At 33.3% G+C, this 18,766-nt stretch overlaps 1 protein-coding gene and 3 long non-coding RNA genes across 9 annotated transcripts in view; 1 reads left to right on the top strand and 3 right to left on the bottom strand.

Annotated features, from left to right (window-relative positions):
• Positions 1 to 7,049: 7,049 nt before the first annotated feature.
• The window catches only part of LOC110865968, a 55,415-nt gene continuing 43,698 nt past the window's right edge, over positions 7,050 to 18,766 (top strand). For 4 of the 5 annotated variants that reach the window (XM_035990161.1, XM_035990165.1, XM_035990163.1 and 1 more), the window contains exons 1-5: positions 7,053 to 8,410; positions 8,510 to 8,536; positions 18,050 to 18,076; positions 18,165 to 18,191; positions 18,294 to 18,320. In XM_035990161.1, the coding sequence (XP_035846054.1) occupies positions 7,496 to 8,410; positions 8,510 to 8,536; positions 18,050 to 18,076; positions 18,165 to 18,191; positions 18,294 to 18,320 (1,023 nt within the window). In that variant the 5' untranslated portion in view covers positions 7,053 to 7,495. Of the gene's footprint in view, positions 8,411 to 8,509; positions 8,537 to 18,049; positions 18,077 to 18,164; positions 18,192 to 18,293; positions 18,321 to 18,766 lie in introns of all 5 variants that reach the window. The other variant, XM_035990162.1, reaches the window with a different exon arrangement.
• Positions 13,923 to 14,582, bottom strand: LOC110941162. Its single transcript, XR_002593878.2, has 2 exons — positions 14,360 to 14,582; positions 13,923 to 14,198 (listed from the first exon to the last, which is right to left on the bottom strand). It is a non-coding gene; the product is annotated as an uncharacterized LOC110941162 (long non-coding RNA).
• On the bottom strand, positions 14,625 to 15,886 carry LOC110941161. 2 transcript variants are annotated; one of them, XR_002593876.2, is made up of 4 exons: positions 15,767 to 15,886; positions 15,608 to 15,664; positions 15,376 to 15,507; positions 14,625 to 15,300 (listed from the first exon to the last, which is right to left on the bottom strand). It is a non-coding gene; the product is annotated as an uncharacterized LOC110941161 (long non-coding RNA). The 2 variants fall into 2 exon arrangements; XR_002593875.2 differs by having other exon boundaries at positions 14,625 to 15,507.
• On the bottom strand, positions 16,174 to 17,302 carry LOC118492253. The gene is made up of 4 exons (XR_004892812.1): positions 16,799 to 17,302; positions 16,589 to 16,727; positions 16,276 to 16,356; positions 16,174 to 16,197 (listed from the first exon to the last, which is right to left on the bottom strand). It is a non-coding gene; the product is annotated as an uncharacterized LOC118492253 (long non-coding RNA).

Raw genomic sequence — 18,766 nt, 5'->3', positions numbered from 1 at the left:
GTGGCGATGCGAGCGTGCGAAGTGCAAAGTGCGCCATTAAAGCACCACATCACCCACGCCACGCGCGCGCGTGTGGGTGTGGGTGTTCCGCACCCTTCGCGAGTACACCTAGTGTGTGCTTCCATGAAACAATAAGGATGAGGAGTTCCCACTTAAATACCCCTTTAAGTTTCATCTCTCCTCCTATGTGGGACAAGGGGCCACTTTCCCACTTTTTTCAGCATTCTATGTTTGAAACACCAAACTTTGAGCATCGATATCTCATTCATCTTAGCTCCGTTTTGGACATGGTTTAGTTCGTTGCGAAGCTCTTCCAACATAGAACACAAACCCACAAATAAACAAATAAAGAAACCTTAGTTTCTTATATTTAATTCTTGTGCAAAATAGGAAAAAAATTGTTTTCCTATATTTATGAAAAATTCTATTTTCACAAATTTCAAACAATCTAGAGGGGTAGGATCATCCTCCGGATATTGTGCGCGCCCTATCCATAACCCCATTAATAACCCATATCAACAAGTGGTCAACTCGGTCGAGTCGGTGGTCAATCCAACGCTTAAGCCTCTGAAACACAGTCATGACAGCCAGAGGCATATCTCAGTAAACTTGCTAAGGGTACTCAGGCAGGTTAATGTAGTAATGACATAAGCATGTTTTTCTTTGCATTCTAAACAAAAGCATTTTTTGTTTTATAGAATAGGCAAATGTGTTTGAATGTCTTATCATAAGGGTTTATATTAACATCTATATTATGTCTAAAACATGGCAATGGAAGGTTGGAGGCAATTATAATAAATCCAGGAAACAAATAAATAGCATCGGAAGGGTTCATTGATGTAGTGTCAATCTTGACTGGTTCACTACCTGGTCAACGTGGGTCATTAGTCCCTATTGATGTAACTATCGTAGGCTAATAAAAAAACACGTATTTTTATGACTTAAATGCCTATATTAATATGGGTAAGTAAAGTCGTCTCCACAAGAAATATGTGGTTAGTGTTTAGCAAAATTATATAACTAATAACTACTAATCTTGATTTGGGGATTGATTCAAAAGAAAATAGTAAAATTAATTGAGAAATGTGTTATTAGATTAAAGAAAAGCAACACTCTCCGAGATTCAAGTTGTAGGCTTAAATAAAAACCCAGTTTAATCACAAGAACACCAGATAGACATGACCTTGGAATATTACTTAGTTGAAGTAGCAATTAGAGATATTTTTTAATACTAACCATAGCAGTCCAATTGTCCACTTGAATATATCAACTACCCACCTATTTACCAATCTGCCAACGATGCAAGAAATCACAAATATGTTTGATAAAATGACAAGTAATTCAAAGACAAACAAATGTTTTAAATCAGCCAAACACAAGTGGGCAAGATGTACCAGTTCATAAAGTAATCAAACAAATTTAATGTGTAAAACCTAACAACGATTCACACGGGGGAAGTCACGGGAGGTTTTAGCCATTCATGTGTCTCATCGCAGCTTCCATCTTCAAGTTGGAATGATTTTGCATGTAGGAACATGAAGAAAACTTGATTTTTGGGCGTAAATCGCCTATAGGAAGCCTCTAGTTCCCCTGGAATCGAATAATACCAATTACTTAGCTCCCAAAATAGGTTGAAAGCCTATTTTCCTGAATTTTCACTCCCTCACGTGTCTTGAGGGATCTTCATCTGGCCATTGCGTGGCACGAAAAACATAGTAGCAGAGGCTGGTGATTATTGAACAACCCTAGGGGCAGTTTAGTCAACACATAACATCCTCACACTTATCTTTTTTTTTCGTCCAGAAAAAATTATATGCAATGGAATAACAATCACCTGGCATTCAATTTATTGAGGGCTTGATCTGATTACGCATTAAACACAATTGCAATTATATTTGTCTACTTAAGCCCAACCATCGATTTCCAAGCTTATATTCATGATTATTTAAGTTCAAATGGGTCAATCATCTATGGGTCTCACACTTAAGAATCCACAACTCTACTTAATCCTGCCTCAAGCTTATAAGGTAAAGAGTTAAAACTCTACCAGTTTATATTCCAACCCTTATGTATTTAAAATTACATTTTGATGGATGATTAATAAAGTTTATGAGCTTAGATACATTTTTGCTTATACTTAACTCAGCGGGTATTTCAAATAAGTCACTATCCCGGAGGGTAATACTGTTAGGTTATATAAGATCTGCTGATGATGAAAACCAAAATCCAATGGGACCATCTTCCCTGGCTGTTGAAATAAGTTGAAGTACAATATTTTGTCCAGTAGTTTTCCTCCCTTGAAGGCTTCCCAAAACAACCGCCAAATTTCTACTACACAACTGTTGCCTTCAAAAAATAAAGAATAGAAGAACAAGTGCTAGATTGTAAAGGAGATGGTCAACAAGTCAACGGTCAAGTCAACCAAAGTTAAAAACTAAAGACTAAGGAGTTATGGATTCTTAGAAGTGTTGGTTCTTACCGGTAGTTCTAAGGAATCCAACTATTTTAACTTGTTCTCTCTAGAAGCAGCTGTTCAATGTAACTATCCAGCAATTGCTACAATTACATCATTTAACTAGCTGTTAGAGATCGCTTTCATAGTGATGTCACCAGCAGTTCTCTCCTCCTATATATAGTTCTTCGTTTTACAATGTAATAGTTAACACAAAAAGTCATAGGCATATACGCGACAACGTATAGACTATACGATAGAACTGAGTGAGTGAGAGTGCACCTGGTGAAGCGTAGTACGGTTACCGTACTTTAATTGTACTACATTATACGATACAATACTTAAAAATGTTTTTTTTATTTATTTAAAAAAATTACTTATTTTTTAAATAACATTGCTAAAATGATAAATATTATATAAAATGTTTGTTAAAGAAAACCCTTCTATATATAGACCTATACAAGGCGTATAAAGGGCAACGGCCTGTACGAGGGGTTCAATACACCCGATATAGGCCTATACGCGACGACGTATAGACAACTGCCAAACTAGAACTGATACCGGCCAGTCTCTGATTTTGAGCCACCCCTATACGTCACGTATAGGCCTATACGCGGCCTATACACGACAAACTTGCCTATCTTGTGTGAATATATTTACCCGTAAGTAATTTGAAATGGAAAACGACACAAGAATAATAAGTTAATAGTGCTAAATCTCAAACATTAGCTTAAGTACATATTTTATTAATGGATTTCACGTTATATTATGTTCTTATTTTGGCACAAGTACTAGTAAAGTTTAAACCTTTTTTAAATGGCCGTTAAATGTGTATAGTATGAAGTTTAACGACTTTATTTTTTGTTTGTTTCTTTCAGACAATAGGCTATACCGAGTGCCGGTATTATTACGAACCAAATTGATATCGATCGAAACTAAATTTTGACCGCTTCACATCGAGGATTCCAGTAGTTATTACTGTAAATTACATATTATTTATAGTTAATAACTTATAAAAATCCAACATATCTCACTAGTTTATCCCACTATTAAAAAGTAAACTCAAATAACTATCTAATTATCTTCTATGATAATACCAAATAACTTATTTATTATTGATTTTAAATTACACCAATAAATTAAATTATAATATACTAACTAAATTAAAATTATTTAAATTCAAAAGTATATATACCATTAATTCTTTGACAGGTAACTATATTTAGCAATTATTTATATTTATACTTAATAATAGTACACCCAAATAAATACTTTTTAATGTATAATATAGTTAAAGAAATTGCATGTGTATGTTATATTTAGCAATATATTATTAGTTAATCAATGCATAGTTATCAAAGGCGCTAGGCGCTCGCAATGCGTATATGTCTCGTCTGGGCCTAAAGATAAAGCGCAAAAAAAGAGTGTTTGACAAAAAAAATAAACACACAATGAAAAAAACTAAAAAAAATGTTATGTATTAGAAAAATAACATTATTTTTCAAATAAAAATAAAAAAAGCTATTACAAAACATTTAATATCATCTATTTAGTACCAAAAGTTTTAAAATATTAGTATATTAGTATAGAAAAGTAGTTTTCCTTAAATAAAAGTAGAAATCTAGTTATAGTTTTCCTTAGATAAAAGTAGAAATCTAATTATAATCCTACTAGAATTTGGCTAAAAACTCATCCCATCAGAATATAGAATATACGCCTCACCAATCACATAAAGAATTAAAATGCAATTGCTTTGTCTTAAAAGTGTAATTACCTTACCTTGTCTGGAAAATGAGCCTTGGCATAAAAGCCCATAACTTTTAACAAGTATGCATCAAAGCACTTGAATGAAACTATTATTTCCATATTATAAATTAGCAACATTTATGTGTTTCATGTACCCTATGTTTAGAGAATATTTCAAAAAGTTTTTAATATTTGTCATTTCTAATCCAAAACATCTGATCTTTATTATTTAACCCCTTTGGTTTTTTTACTTTTAAGACAAAGCTTTCACTTTTTGCAATTTAACCCTAACACTTTTTTACTTTCAACTTTGGCCCCCATAGTTTTCATCTTTCCTAAATTTTTTTACCATTCATTCAAACGTTTTTTCGTCTATTTTTGCCCATTTGAGATGTTCGTCGCAACACGCGGGTCTGAGATCAACTTAGGTATTTTTCTGTGTTTTACGTTTCATCCTAAATTTTTCACATTAACACGCCGCAATGGGTGTGCGTGGTTCAATGATTTTACATTTGCTTTTCATTCAGTTTTATTTTACTCCTTTTCTATTTATTTTGTTTTTACGAGTTTTTCGGCGTTCGTCGTGGTAGTGTGGCATTGGTGCTATTTTGCATGGTTTTACGCCTCCCGCCACACCTCAGGGGCATTAATACTAGTTATATATTATAAATTAATAAATTGTAATAGTAAATGTATTAATATATTAGGCTGTTTGGTATGGGGACCGGCCTAGGGGCGGCGGGCTTCGGCGCCGAGCCAGCACACTGCCCCTTAGGGCTGGGCCCGTCTTCTCCTGGACGCCTAAGATGGGCCATTTGGTTTGGGGTAAATGCCATTTAACGACTAGTTTTTAAAAAAATAAAGTTAATTTATCTTTGAAATAAATACGTTCAACGGCTCTCTTTTCAAAAAAAAAATAATAATTAATTTATCTATTAATAAACATCATTCACCCCATTTTTAAACCATTCCAACCCAATCTGTCTCTCAACTTTATAAATTTCTTCATCTTTTTTATAAATTTAGCCATGGATCCATAGAATCTAAACAACCCGAACCCAAACCCAAACGTTTTCTCGGTACCCGACTACTATCCAACGACGGATCCGAGTTGGTCGGCATCTTAAATCTCTTTCTTGGGTTTCCAACAAAGCCACAACGCTTTTGCTCAAATGAACCAAATGCAATCCATACAACAAATGTTAATGCGAAAACCGCTCAACTCGCAACCATAACCTTCACCGCCATCAATAGAATCGTCTCAACCCGTAGAAGATGAAGTTGAAGAATATGTGTCTGACACGCTACCCCAAACCTCCAAACAAAAAAAAGGGAAGTAAGTGACGCCTCTAGCCGGTGATCAACCTTCGAGAGCGAAGGCCCAACCATGGTCAAAGATTGAGGAGGATGCATTAGCTAAGTCATGGATTAACACGTCAAAATGCTCAATTGTTGGTATGTAAAAATATATAAATTTTAACTTTTTTAATATATAAACTTTAAACTTTTTAATATATATATTTTGTTACATTTTAAAAATATAGGAAATAGCTAAACCGGCGATGGTTTTTGTAAAGAAATACTAGATAAATTCCTTACGATTATGGAACAAGGTCTGTATCGCGATCTTTATCTCGATTCTGTCGCTTCGAAGTGGCAAAAGATGCACCCGGTCGTGAACCGATTTTGCAGGTATTATAATAATTTATATGTTAATCGTCCAAGTGGGTGGAGTGACGAAAGCGTTTTTAAAGAGGCAATGCGTAGATATGAAGATGAGCATCGACAGGTTTTCCCACACATCCGGGCATGAGAGATTATGCGAACCAATAAGAAGTGGGCGCCAGTTCCAAACGAGGTTTCAAGTTCTAAACGGACCAAAACCTCAGAGAGAGAGAGACTGGAAGTTATAGTGCGGGGGGCTCGGACGCACGATGTCAGATAAATATAAACGATGAGCCGGAATTTGACGACGAAGAGAATGTAGTTCGAGAGGAGGCACGTCCCCCGGGTAGGGATAAAGCCAAAAAGGCAGCGGCTGCAAAAAAAAACAAGCCTCATCGGGGGCAGTTCGAGAATGGACAACTTGATGGCTCAGTTCAAAGCATATACCGAGGTCACAACCCAAAAGGCACAAACGAAGCAATGTGAAGTAGACGAACGGGTTCGGTTGAAGCAAGAGGGGGTAGAACTAGAGGAATGGAAGATAATGACAACCGATATCGACACGTATCCGGAAGAATACCGTCTAGTTTTGCGTAAAACGAAAGAAAAGATCGCCAAAAATGGAATTCTTAGAATTTTTAAATTTTTAGCAACCTACTATTTTTTATAAGTTATGTACTTTTTTTTAAGTTATGTAATGTTTTTTTAATATTAATGATATTATTTTAAAACTTATTTAATGTTTAAAATATGTTGAATTTAAAAAAAAAAATTAGAAAATGGGGGGAAGCCCATTCTCTACCCCTTTGGTTCATTCTTGGAGGGGCATCCTCCTCGGATATTCACGTGTCGGGTGATGTGGAGTGGCATCCTTTAAGGACGACTCTCCTCCACACCCCATAGTCTTAATATAAGTAGAGGGTTTGTGCCTTGTGGGGAGAGACCAGTGTTCAAGTGTTTAATTTCTGGTATAGGGTAAACTTGATGTAATTTAAGAGTGGTGGTTATGTAATTTTTGCGGTTAAAAAAAATTAATCTAACTAATATATGAATAATATTAGATTAATGCCATCACATCTCGATATTGAAGGGTTTAGGTACTGAAACTTCACTGGGTCCAGTCCTGAAGTTTACCACTAATTTCTGCTCTATCCCACAAAAAAGATAGTACTCCTGGGGTCTTTCTCTCCTCCATGTTGGCTGAAACTTTCCTGGATCCAGTCCTAAAGTTTACCAGTAATTTCTTATGTCTCCTAAAATCAAGATCTTTCTCAGCTCCTACCCGTCACACATGTTCGCAGAAACTTCCCGGGTAGTTTCTGCTCTCCCCTACATAAAAGATATCCACTCTCTCCTCCCCGTCATACACGTTCGCTGAAACTTCCCGGGTAGTTTCTGCTCTCACCTACAATAAAGATATCCACTCTCTCCTCCCCGTCACACATGTTCGCTGAAACTTCCCTGGTAGTTTCTGCTCTCCCCTACAATAAAGATATCAACTCTCTCCTCCCCGTCACACATGTTCCATTCACAGTCATTGTGCGGTTACCCAATTTAACTGTTCATTGTTGTTTGGATTGATCTTTCTAAGCATCATTTATTTCCTCTTCTTGTTCTTCATATTCCCAGAAAATGTCTTTGATTGAAGACTTACATCACCTCAGAATACCATTTAAAGACATTAAAGAAGCCACTCAAAACTTCACAACCCTGATCGGAAGGGGTGGGTATGGCCCTGTATTCAGAGGACAACTCTCACTTTCTGGGGAACTTACCGTTGTCGCTGTAAAGCAACTACAAACTGATCAGCGGTCTGCGCAGGGGATTAAAGAGTTTTTAACAGAGATTCAAATGCTCTCTCGTTATAAACATCCAAATATTGTTTCCCTTGTTCGTTTCTGTCAAAAAGGAAACGAAAGGTTCCTCGTTTATGAGTACGCAGAACATGGAAGCCTCGACAAATACTTGAGACCGATGAAAAACAGGTGTCCACTCACATGGAGGCAACGAATCAGTATATGTGTGGATGCAGCACGCGGTCTGAATCATCTGCATAACCATGTTGCCAAAAATCAAAGAGTTATCCACAGAGATATTAAAAGTGGAAACATTCTGTTAGATCACAACTGGAAAGCTATGATTGCCGATTTTGGGCTTTCAAAATTAGGCCGAGCAAATGAAAGTGTCACTTATGTAATTACTAACGCATGTGGAACATATGGTTATTGTGATCCAGCATATATCAATTCAGGGATCCTCACTAAGGAGTCTGATGTTTATTCATTTGGAGTAGTGTTGTTCGAAGTCTTATGTGGGAGGTTGTGCTTCAAAAATGGTGAAGAAGAATACCTAGCCCCATTAGCCCAACGCTACTACGAACAAAAAATGTTAGGTATTATTACTGATGATGATTTGAAGAAATACATGAACTCCTATTCCATGAATATCTTTTCAGAAATTGCATATAAGTGCCTGCTAGATGATCGGAAACAACGACCCTCAATGGGTTTGGTGTTGAAGAAACTTGAGAAAGCATTGGAAGTTATAGTAAGTAGCATTTTAACTTTAATCTCTTTCTACTAAATCAATCAATTCAATTCACGTTCTTGCTAGCAAATTTCTTAAATTTTTTGTTTCGTTGTACAGGAAATTGAGGACCCACCTGAGTTGCAAGTAAGTTTTAGGAAGTTCCTTTGTGTTTATATATATATATACGATAAGGTTCATCCGAGAACCACCTTTATTGCGAGAACCGCGAGAACCAATGTGAACACAAACTATAATAGCTAAAAAAAAACCTAACCCCCACCCCCTCATCCCAAAAACCTAAACCCCAAAAATTTCAAAAAAAATGTCGTGTGTGTAGTTTTGAGCACCACAATTTAGTTTTGAGCACCACAATTTTGTGGTGCTCAAAACTACACACACGACATTTTTTTTGAATTTTTTTTTACAAATGTGTTTATAATACACGTATCTACGTTTATGAAAAAAAATTTTGGTCCAACTCGCCCCGTACGGTGTAGTTCTCATGGTTCTCAGAACTAGAGGTGGTTTTCATTATAGCGGTCCCCTATATATATATGGGTTTAAATGAGAAACGCTAAATATTGTGAGAACTGTGAGAACAAATGAAAAAACCACGAGAACTTGGTAAATAACGAATCAAATTCAATTTTTTTTCTACACTTATTATTATTATTCGAATACAATACAATGTTAGAAATTTAATTTACACGTTTAAATTTACGTAAATTCGTAAATAAAGAAAATTTACACATGTGTAAAAAATCTAAAAATAGTGATTTTGAAAGGAGAAATGAATTACTTGATGTTGTAAATTCTTTTTTTTTTTTTTTGATGTTGTATCTTAATTACAATGAGTTTTGTATTAAAAATTGGTTTTGATTGGTTTTTTTCATTTATTCTCACGGTTCTCGCAATATTTAGCGTCCTCAAGATAACCCTCCCTTATATATATCTATCTATCTATCTATCTATCTATATATATATATATATATATATATATATATATATATATATATATAGTGGAAGGTTCAAATGAGAAGAATTTTTTTGTAAGAAGAAAAAAGAAGAAGTTTCAACCAATAAGAATGCTTCATTTTACTTCATTTAATATTTGCATTTAATTTTAATATAAGGGTATATTGGTAAACTTACATAAATCATTAATTTATGTTCTTACTCTTTAATAACTAACTAAATTAAATTTATAACTCCTTTTCAAAATATATACTTTTTTCAAATTAATAAAAAAACAACTTAATTTAAAGTGTAGAATAAATTACTAATTGTGTAGGATAAATTACGAGTTGTGTAGGATATATTTCGAGGTGTGTAGGATAAATTTCGACTGTGTAGGATAAAATTCTATAATGTATAGGGTATATGTAGGAAAATTTTGATATGTGTAGGTTTTGTAGACTATATGTAGGATAATTAATGATTAGTTGACTAACTAATTAAAAAGAGAAAAATTAATGATATGAGTTATAAATGAAATAGTATTTTACTAATATGCCCTTTCTTCTTTTTCTTCTCACATTAAATTTATTCTCAAACGAACCTTCCTTATATATATAAGGAGGATCCGTTAGGAACCACCCTTTGTTGCGAGAACCGCGAGAACCAATGTGAACACAACCAAAAATACATAAAAATAGCTAAAAAACACAAAAAAAAAAAAATTTAGCGAAAAATCGCTAATTTTCAATACCATTTTTTTTTCCTTTTTGACTACTAAAAGTAGTGATTTTTAGCTAAAACTATTTAAAAAAAATTGTGTGTTTTTTAGATTTTTTGGGAGTTTACTTTTTAGTATTTTATCTTGGATGGGGGGTTTAGGTTTTTGAGGGGTGCTGGTGGGGAGGGGGGGTGGGTTAGGTTTTTCTTTGGGAGTTTATTTTATAGCAATTTATATTGTATGGGTACTACATATGTGTATTATTACACATGTGTACTACAAAAAAAATTATATAATTTAAACAGGGATTTTTAATCAAAAATTGTAATTTTGGTGTGTTTTTTTAGGCTTTTTTAGTTAGTTTTTGAGTTTTCGCGTTAAAAGCTGTTATCATTTTAACCATCCCATATATATATATATATATAGGGTTAGGTTAAATAACAAATGCCCATATCGTACATTACATACGCTACAAACTCAGCCGTCCGATCATCTTCCCGCATTGAATTCGCATGTTGTTTTTTTGTAACAATTTCGCATGTTGTTTTTTTAACATGCGATTTCATCAAAATTACCACATGCGAAATTGTTACAAAAAAAACAACATGCTATTTCATGAAAATTATCACATGCGAAATTGGTAAAAAAAAAAAAAAAACATGCAAATTCATCAAAAATTATCACATGCGAAATTGTTATAAAAAAAAACAACATGCTATTCCATCAAAATACATGCGAAATTGGTACAAAAAAAACAACATGCGATTTTAAAATGCGGGAAGATGATCTGACGGCTGAGATTGTAGCGTACGTAATGTACGATAAGGGCATTTGTACAGTACTCTTTACCTATATATATATATATATATATATATATATATATATAGGGGAAGGTTCTATGCAGAACACTAAATATTGCAAGAACACAATGAATCACCCATTTTTTCTATCCTAAAAACCTACAACGTAAATGAAAATGTTACAAATATAAGATGTATTGTTTCTTACACTAGAATTCAAAACAAAATATGGAAAATATTCACTTTTTGTATAACCTACACATATGTAGGTAACGTGTAGGTTAAATTACCAACATGTATGTAGACTATGTGTAGGTTAAAATCTTTGGTTTTATTATGTATATATAATACATATATGAATGTAAGAAACATAAAATTTAAAAAATATGTACTTTAAATCCCAAAATTTAGTGTTTTAGAGTTGTTCTTTTCGTTCTCGCAATAGTTAGTGTTCTGTAATGATCCTTATCCTATGTATATATATATATATATATATATATATATATATATATATATATAGGGGATGGTTCAAATGAAAACCACTTTTAACGCGAAAACTCGAAAACTAACTAAAAAAAGCCTAAAAAACACACAAAAAATTTTTTTTTTTTTTTTTCAATTTTTTTAATAAAAATCGCTAGTTTTTATATATAAAAAAAAACTTTTTTTCAAAAAAAAAAAAAAAAAAAAATTTGTGTAGTGCACATGTGTAATAATACACATGTGTAGTACACAGACACATGTGCAGTATTACACATGTGCACTACACAAAAAATTTTTTTTTTTTTTTTTTTTTGAAATTTTTTTTTTTAATAAAAAAACCTGCGAAAATTTGATTGAAAAAAAAAATTTAAAAAAAAAAATTTTTTTGCATGTTTTTTTGGCTTTTTTTAATTAGTTTTCGAGTTTTCGCGTTAACTAGTGGTTTTCATTTGAACCTTCCCCTATATATATATATATATATATATATATATATATATATATAGAATTGCGCTAAAATAAGAACCACCTCGAGTTGTAAGAACCGCGAGAACTTTTTGATCCGGACCGAGGTGGACCAAAATTTTTTTTCATAAACGTAGATGCATGTATTATAAACACATTTGTAAAAAAAAAATTCAAAAAAAAAATGTCGTGTGTGTAGTTTTGAGCACCACAAGTTTGTGTTTACGGTACACGTAAATTTTTCGGTTAGATTTACGGTACCCGTAAACACAAACTTGTGGTGCTCAAAACTACACACACGACATTTTTTTTTGAATTTTTTTTAAAAATGTGTTTATAATACACGCAACTACGTTTTTGTAAAAAGAATTTGGTCCACCTCGCCCCGCACGGTGTAGTTCTCACGGTTCTTACAACTCGAGGTGGTTCTCATTTTAGCTAGCGGTCCCCTATATATATATATATATATATATATATATATATATATATATATATATAATGTAAGTATCTATAGAAAATCCACTTTAATTTAGAAAACCCGGGAAACTCAAAGCTCCCGATTTTTTTTTCTTGAAAAAATTTACACATGTTATATACATGTTTTTAAGGGTTTTGGGCAAAAAGAATCAAAAAAGCGCGGAGTAGATATTTTAAAAAAAAATAAACAAGTTTTGGTGTAACACATGTTACAAATATGTCAGATGAATGTAACATGTGTTACACCAAAACTTGTTTATTTTTTTTAAAAATGTCTACTCGGCGCTTTTTTGATTTTTTTTGCCCAAAATCCTTAAAAACATATATATAACATGTGTAAATTTTTTCAAGAAAAAAAAAAACATCGGAAGCTTTGAGTTTCCCGGGTTTTCTAAATTAAAGTGGGTTTTCTATACATCCTTCCCCTTTATATATATATATATATATATATATATATATATACTAGTCATTTACTCGCGCGATGCGGCGAGAAACATATCACTTAGGTTGGTGAGTTTAGTACGGGGCGGCGCCGATAATTTACAACTCAGAACTCGTTTTCTGTTAGTTTATCAATACTCTAGGAGGTTCGCCGTGCTTTGTGCCTGACACGCCGATTTCTAACAAAAATTTAAAGAGAAATTTAAATGCAACGACACCTAGAACTAAAAAGGTACTTAGAACTGCTATATTATATGACGAAGACAAAGTATCGGCTCTGTTAACAAAAATAGCCAAACACTTAGATTATGTGGATTCAAACTGAGTTATATTGTAAACATAGATAAATGAAATGACGTTGATGCATCCGCGGTAGACGTTACAAAAGGTTTTTCTGTTGCAAAGCCATTGGCAAATATAAATACCAAGTCATGCCTTGTTTATATTGTTATGTAACAATGAAGTATACACGAGACTTGAAAATAAATCCCAAACCAATTGCCCTTGTTTCCGTTCTAGACACATTAATCCATATATTTATACCCTTACTCATAGAATAGACAAATTATAAAAATATTATGTGTAAATGATATATTTATATATTTGCTAGTAGAAAACCCGCGCGATGTCGCGGCAACGACAATTTATAACGCAATATTAGTTTTATGTTAATTTATAAACCATCTCGTGATAAAGCAATCAAAGCACCACAAATGACAAACCCATCCAAAAACACCATGATCAACACACCCAACATCTAGAATCCAAAGCTCACACCAAACGCACACTATATATTGTACATTCTCACCGCAAACAGTGAACCGATCACACACCAAGACTTACATCAAATTATATACCGACCCACCCCCAAAATACATCCCCTAATCCAAGAACAAACTCGGATATATCAAGAAACTCACACTACTTGATAAATTGTTCATAACTACAGATCTTTTACATTAAATCTTGTTAATTTTAAAATGGGGAAACCTAAATCTTGAAAGTTTGCTGCAAAGTATAACAGAGAAATAAGAACAAAAATCCCACCTTTTTGTTTCAAGATTTAAAAAAAAATCAATTCTGAGAAAATAATAAAGAATTCACAAAAAATTCAAACATTTTATGCAAAGGGTTACATAATATTGCCACTTATAAACTTTTATTCAAACAAATTTCAACAGATAGCAAATTATTTTAATGTAAAATAAACACCAAATCAATAATAACTAATCCATTTTAAGCAAACTCTTAGAATAATCTTAAGGAACCATTTAAGCAAACTCCTAGAATAATCTTCAAGAACCATGTTAAGCAAACTCCTATGATCTTGACAACACTTCTTCGGTCGGAACCAATTGGACAGCTCCATCCACAGCAGTTAACATGGCCTTGCAGTTGCTCCTATATGTCACCAAAGGAGGACCCCTACCACAGCTGTTAACATGGTTCGTCCGAAACCCAATCTGACCTGAACCCATCACAAGTGAAAGTTAAATGATGTAGCTGAATATTGATTAGAAAGAAGAGAAATTTCAAGTTCATACAAAAATTGTAAATAGTAGAAGATAATTTCATAAACATTTAAAAAATAAAATTGATATATAATATCCTTAAGCCCATAAACTAAACCTCTGGGACTTTCCTTTAGTTTCTACTCCAATTGTGTATCATCAATCGGCAAAGAAACAACATCCTCAGGAGCTAACAAGTCACCCTCTAGATGTCCACCTGTCATTAAAAGTTGCTGAACAGTACTTTTCTAGCCAGCTCTCTATAAATTCTTCTCTTCAACAGTTTCTTTAATATACACTATAACCTACATCATGAGAAAACATGTTTGATTCATTTAAGATTTCACAAAATCATTCAGATATGATGTAACATAATCTGGGTGGGGGTGGGGTGGGGGTCTGAGGCAGCAATTAGTAACAAGAAAACTTATTTCTCATTGGTTTTTTAAACTGAATTAGGATCATTTGATACCTGACCTTCAACAATTAGTAGGACATAAACAGTTTCACGCTCGCCAAAACTGGGTACTGTTGCCATAGAGGTACTGTCGTTTCACCTGAATGAGACGCCGGAGGGAAAATTGTTGGTTGTGATCAAGAAGGCCGACATCATGGAGTAGAAGGGAGAGGATGAGGTTTAACCCGTTACCCAACCCGCCTTTTGACCATCTCTCTTAATCAGTATTGAGAGTTTGGCATAAAGTGATTATGAATTTATGACCATCACTATCCGATTACGCAAACGTAAAAAATCTAGAAAAGTGATTACTGAAAAAAACGTAATCACCAAAGCTACGAGAGAGAAAAACTCACTTCCTCCTTGAAGAAGCCAATATAGCAACCTAGAATAAATGAGCTAAGTGGATGATGGACATTACTCACTAATGCAATACCATTAGTATAATACTACTTTCTAATTTACTTTTCCACAAGATCAAAACGATCACACTCGTTAGCAACCTAGCACGAAGATGAATATATTAACCACCCTCCCACATGCCTTCTTCACCTTTTGGATCCAGATTCTAACAAACCAACATTTGGACGAACCTCGCAAAACTGGCCAAAGCTCAGGGGCGGAAATGGCATTTTACTCTAATGTTTTTATTCGATTATCAAGGTAAAGGTGGAAACCTTCAATAACGCCTGACAAGCTGCTTCCCTCTCGAGGTCTCTCTTTCGCTTTGCCTCTAACGCAGCTTCTACTTTTGCCCGCCTTCTTGCGTTTTCGGCAGCCTCTGCTGCTGCTTGCAACCGAGCTTTTTTCTGGTATTATACCATAACAATCCATAATTCAGTCAACACCTTCACAAGCTCTTACGATATGTAACATTAACAAAAAGATAAAGTTTGGTTGATATATAACCTTTCCGTTTCTGGTTTTCTAGCTCCTCTTTCTCTCAACGCAGCTTCTCAGGATCCCCTTATAAAAGAAAAAAATGTGATGAATTAGTGAGGTTAGGGTTGAAAATTCAAATAGATGATTTTGTGTCCAAACGGTTATAAATAATGTTCCATAACCAACCTCACTGGGTGTCTTTTCTCGAGCTTTAAATTTCGTATCAGCAAATCAGTTTTTTAAAACAGCTGCCCGGTACGACGTCCCAGGCGAAAACTGACCAGAATTTGGAGCACTATCTACTATATTACGCAAATGAACGGCGGTTAGCAAGAACCATATGAGCCAAAAACAATAATTTCACATATGATGCTCACCGTCATCTTTCTGGCTATCAGATTCAACAGAGCTTGGTCAACAGAGCTTGGTTTCTGCTGAGACATATGTTCCACTTGGTCCAACCCGCTAACTGACTCTGAAAGTATGCATAACAAACAACCATGAGTAACAAAGCAACCTGGGAAACATTTAAATAATTTAAATGCATGGAAGTAAAACGCAAAACCCACGATTATCAATTAAGTCACCTGTTCTAAGTCAGCATAAGCAAATATAAACTGCAAATATTTGAATATTAACAGAGCTATTTGTGATGAATTAATTATTAAATTAATGCCAAAATAATAAAAACTCACCTGTTTATGAGACGAATAGAAGCACCGAAGCCCAGTTCATTGACACCAATTTACTCAAGCGAATAAAAGCACCTAAGGTACCTATATGTGAAATATAAATACACACCCATCGACTTAACAAATTTCTTCAATTAGATTACAAAAGTACATGACAAGATCTTGGCTTAGAACATACTAATTAAGAATCACAAATTTAAAAAATACCAATTCAATACACACACCCTTAATAAATTCAGAATCTCCAAAATGCATATTAATCAACCAAATATATATAAACACACTACAAAATTGGTGTTAAGGATGAATGTCATACCAAAATTAAAACCAAGGATGCTACTGAGTGTCTCCTTGCCACACTAAGAAACCACAGGTAAACCTAACGCCTGATCGTTCCGAGCTGAAACCGTTGTCCCTAGCTCATTTTCTTTAAATGTAGATCTTGATTCCAAACCCTACGGAAGAACACAAAATCCTAGATCAAGAACAAACTGAGTTGTCTTAGTAGATGCAAAGTGTAATTTACCTCATTCAAGTGTAATTATGAAGTGCTATCAGAATATCCAAACTTAAGTGCAGAAATTGGGTTTCAAAAACCTAGATCTGCAACTTTAGATTGGTACGTAACAGTAAAACCCTATTAATCGTAGAAGCAGGAACCACTTAAGACCAAAGTATATTTCAAAATTAATAACACAAAGATGATTCAAGAAGATTATACAGAGAGGAGACATACCGGGAGGATTCACAGTTGGGTGATGACGAAGAAAAGGGAAGACGGTCTCAAAGGATAATCGGTGTGTAGGAGCAGTGGAAGGAGAGAGAATCAGAAGAGAAATGTGAGGCGATGTGGTGCCAATTGCCTTCAAGTCTCACTTTTTGGGATGTGTGTGAAAATTCAAAAATCCCGCTCAAGATTTCAGGAATATTTTGTTTTAAAAAAATCTGGCTCAAGATTTCATGAATGTTTTGATTTAAAGGCGTTTTCAACATCTTAAGCTTCAAATACTTGTATCATGTGCTTTCAAGACTTGTAAAGTGGCAAATGACCATTTATGCCCTTTGAATATGCTTATATATATATATATATATATATATATATATATATAAGTGGGTTCATTTGAGAAGAATCTTTTTAAAAGAAGAAAAAATGAATTAACCTAAACCCTATATTTTTTATCAATGGTTGTAAATGAAGATATCATTTTTGTCCACTTATAAATAATGCTTTAATTACTATGGGTAGTATAGATATTTTGATGTAGAATATGAATAAATATTTTTAAAGAGTTACTCAAGTCTTATTAATGCAACCATAAATTCCTCCTTCACCGTCATTAATGTATTGATTCCTACACAAATTTTATTAGAAGTGACAAAATTATTTAAAAATATTGTGTCCAACACATATTTTATTTTGAGTCACAAAATTATTTAAAATTGTTTGAGTCCTACACATTTTGTATCCTACAACAAAATATTGTTTTAATGGTGCAGAAAACTTTGAAAATGTAAGATCATATGCAGGATTGTTTTTATTTTGTAAGATGCACAAATATTTTTTATGATAGGCTCATTAAATGATTAGAGTTCATTAATTTGAATATGAAAATTAAATAATAGACTCATTTTATGATTTGTTAAAATTACCTTTGTATCCTTTATTCTTTTTATTCTTAATTTTAAATTCTTCTCATTTGAACTCTCTACTGTTTATATATTACTCGAATAAATAAACTCATGCACTTGGTTTTTAAAATGTCTGGTACTGTCACAGGAACTAGAAGAAGCATTGGGATTGCAAGTAAGTACAAGTTTAATTGAAAATCAAGAGATTACACTACATCTAAATTAACTATATTAACCATTTCTGAAAATACTTCATTGCCCAGAAACTTGTGGAAAAATTGCAAAAACAGGTAATTTAGTTCACATTTGATGGAATTTAAGAGGTTAACTTGTGTCTGGACATCCAATTGATCTAAAACACACTTCTGGTTTTTTTTTATTTGGTGGTGAAGCATTTTGAAGAGGCGTGTGAAATGCATGTGAGTACTTCTTATAAACTATGAAATTCCTTTGTGCCAAATTATGCTAGATTATATATATATATGTGTGTGTGTGTAGAGGGGGTTCATTTAAGAAGAATCTTCTTAAAAAAAGTAAAAATGAATTAACCTACACCCTATATTTTTTTGATTATTGGTTGTGAATCAAGATATCATTTTTTTCCACTTTTAAATAATGCTTTAATTACTAAAGGTAGTATAGATATTTTGATGTAAAAATTAATAAATATTTTTAAAGAGTTACTCAAGTCTTATTAATGCAATCATAAATTCCTCCTTCACCATCATTAATGTATTGGATCCTACACAAATTTTATTAGAAGTGACAAAATTATTTAAAAATTTTGTGTCCTACACATATTTTATTATGAGTCGCAAAATTATTTAAAAGTGTTTGAGTTCTACGCATTCTGTATCCTACACCA

Source organism: Helianthus annuus, chromosome 5, assembly GCF_002127325.2.
Source record: "Helianthus annuus cultivar XRQ/B chromosome 5, HanXRQr2.0-SUNRISE, whole genome shotgun sequence".
In the NCBI taxonomy this organism is placed as follows: Eukaryota; Viridiplantae; Streptophyta; class Magnoliopsida; order Asterales; family Asteraceae; genus Helianthus; species Helianthus annuus.
This window is presented reverse-complemented; position numbering and strand designations above follow the sequence as displayed.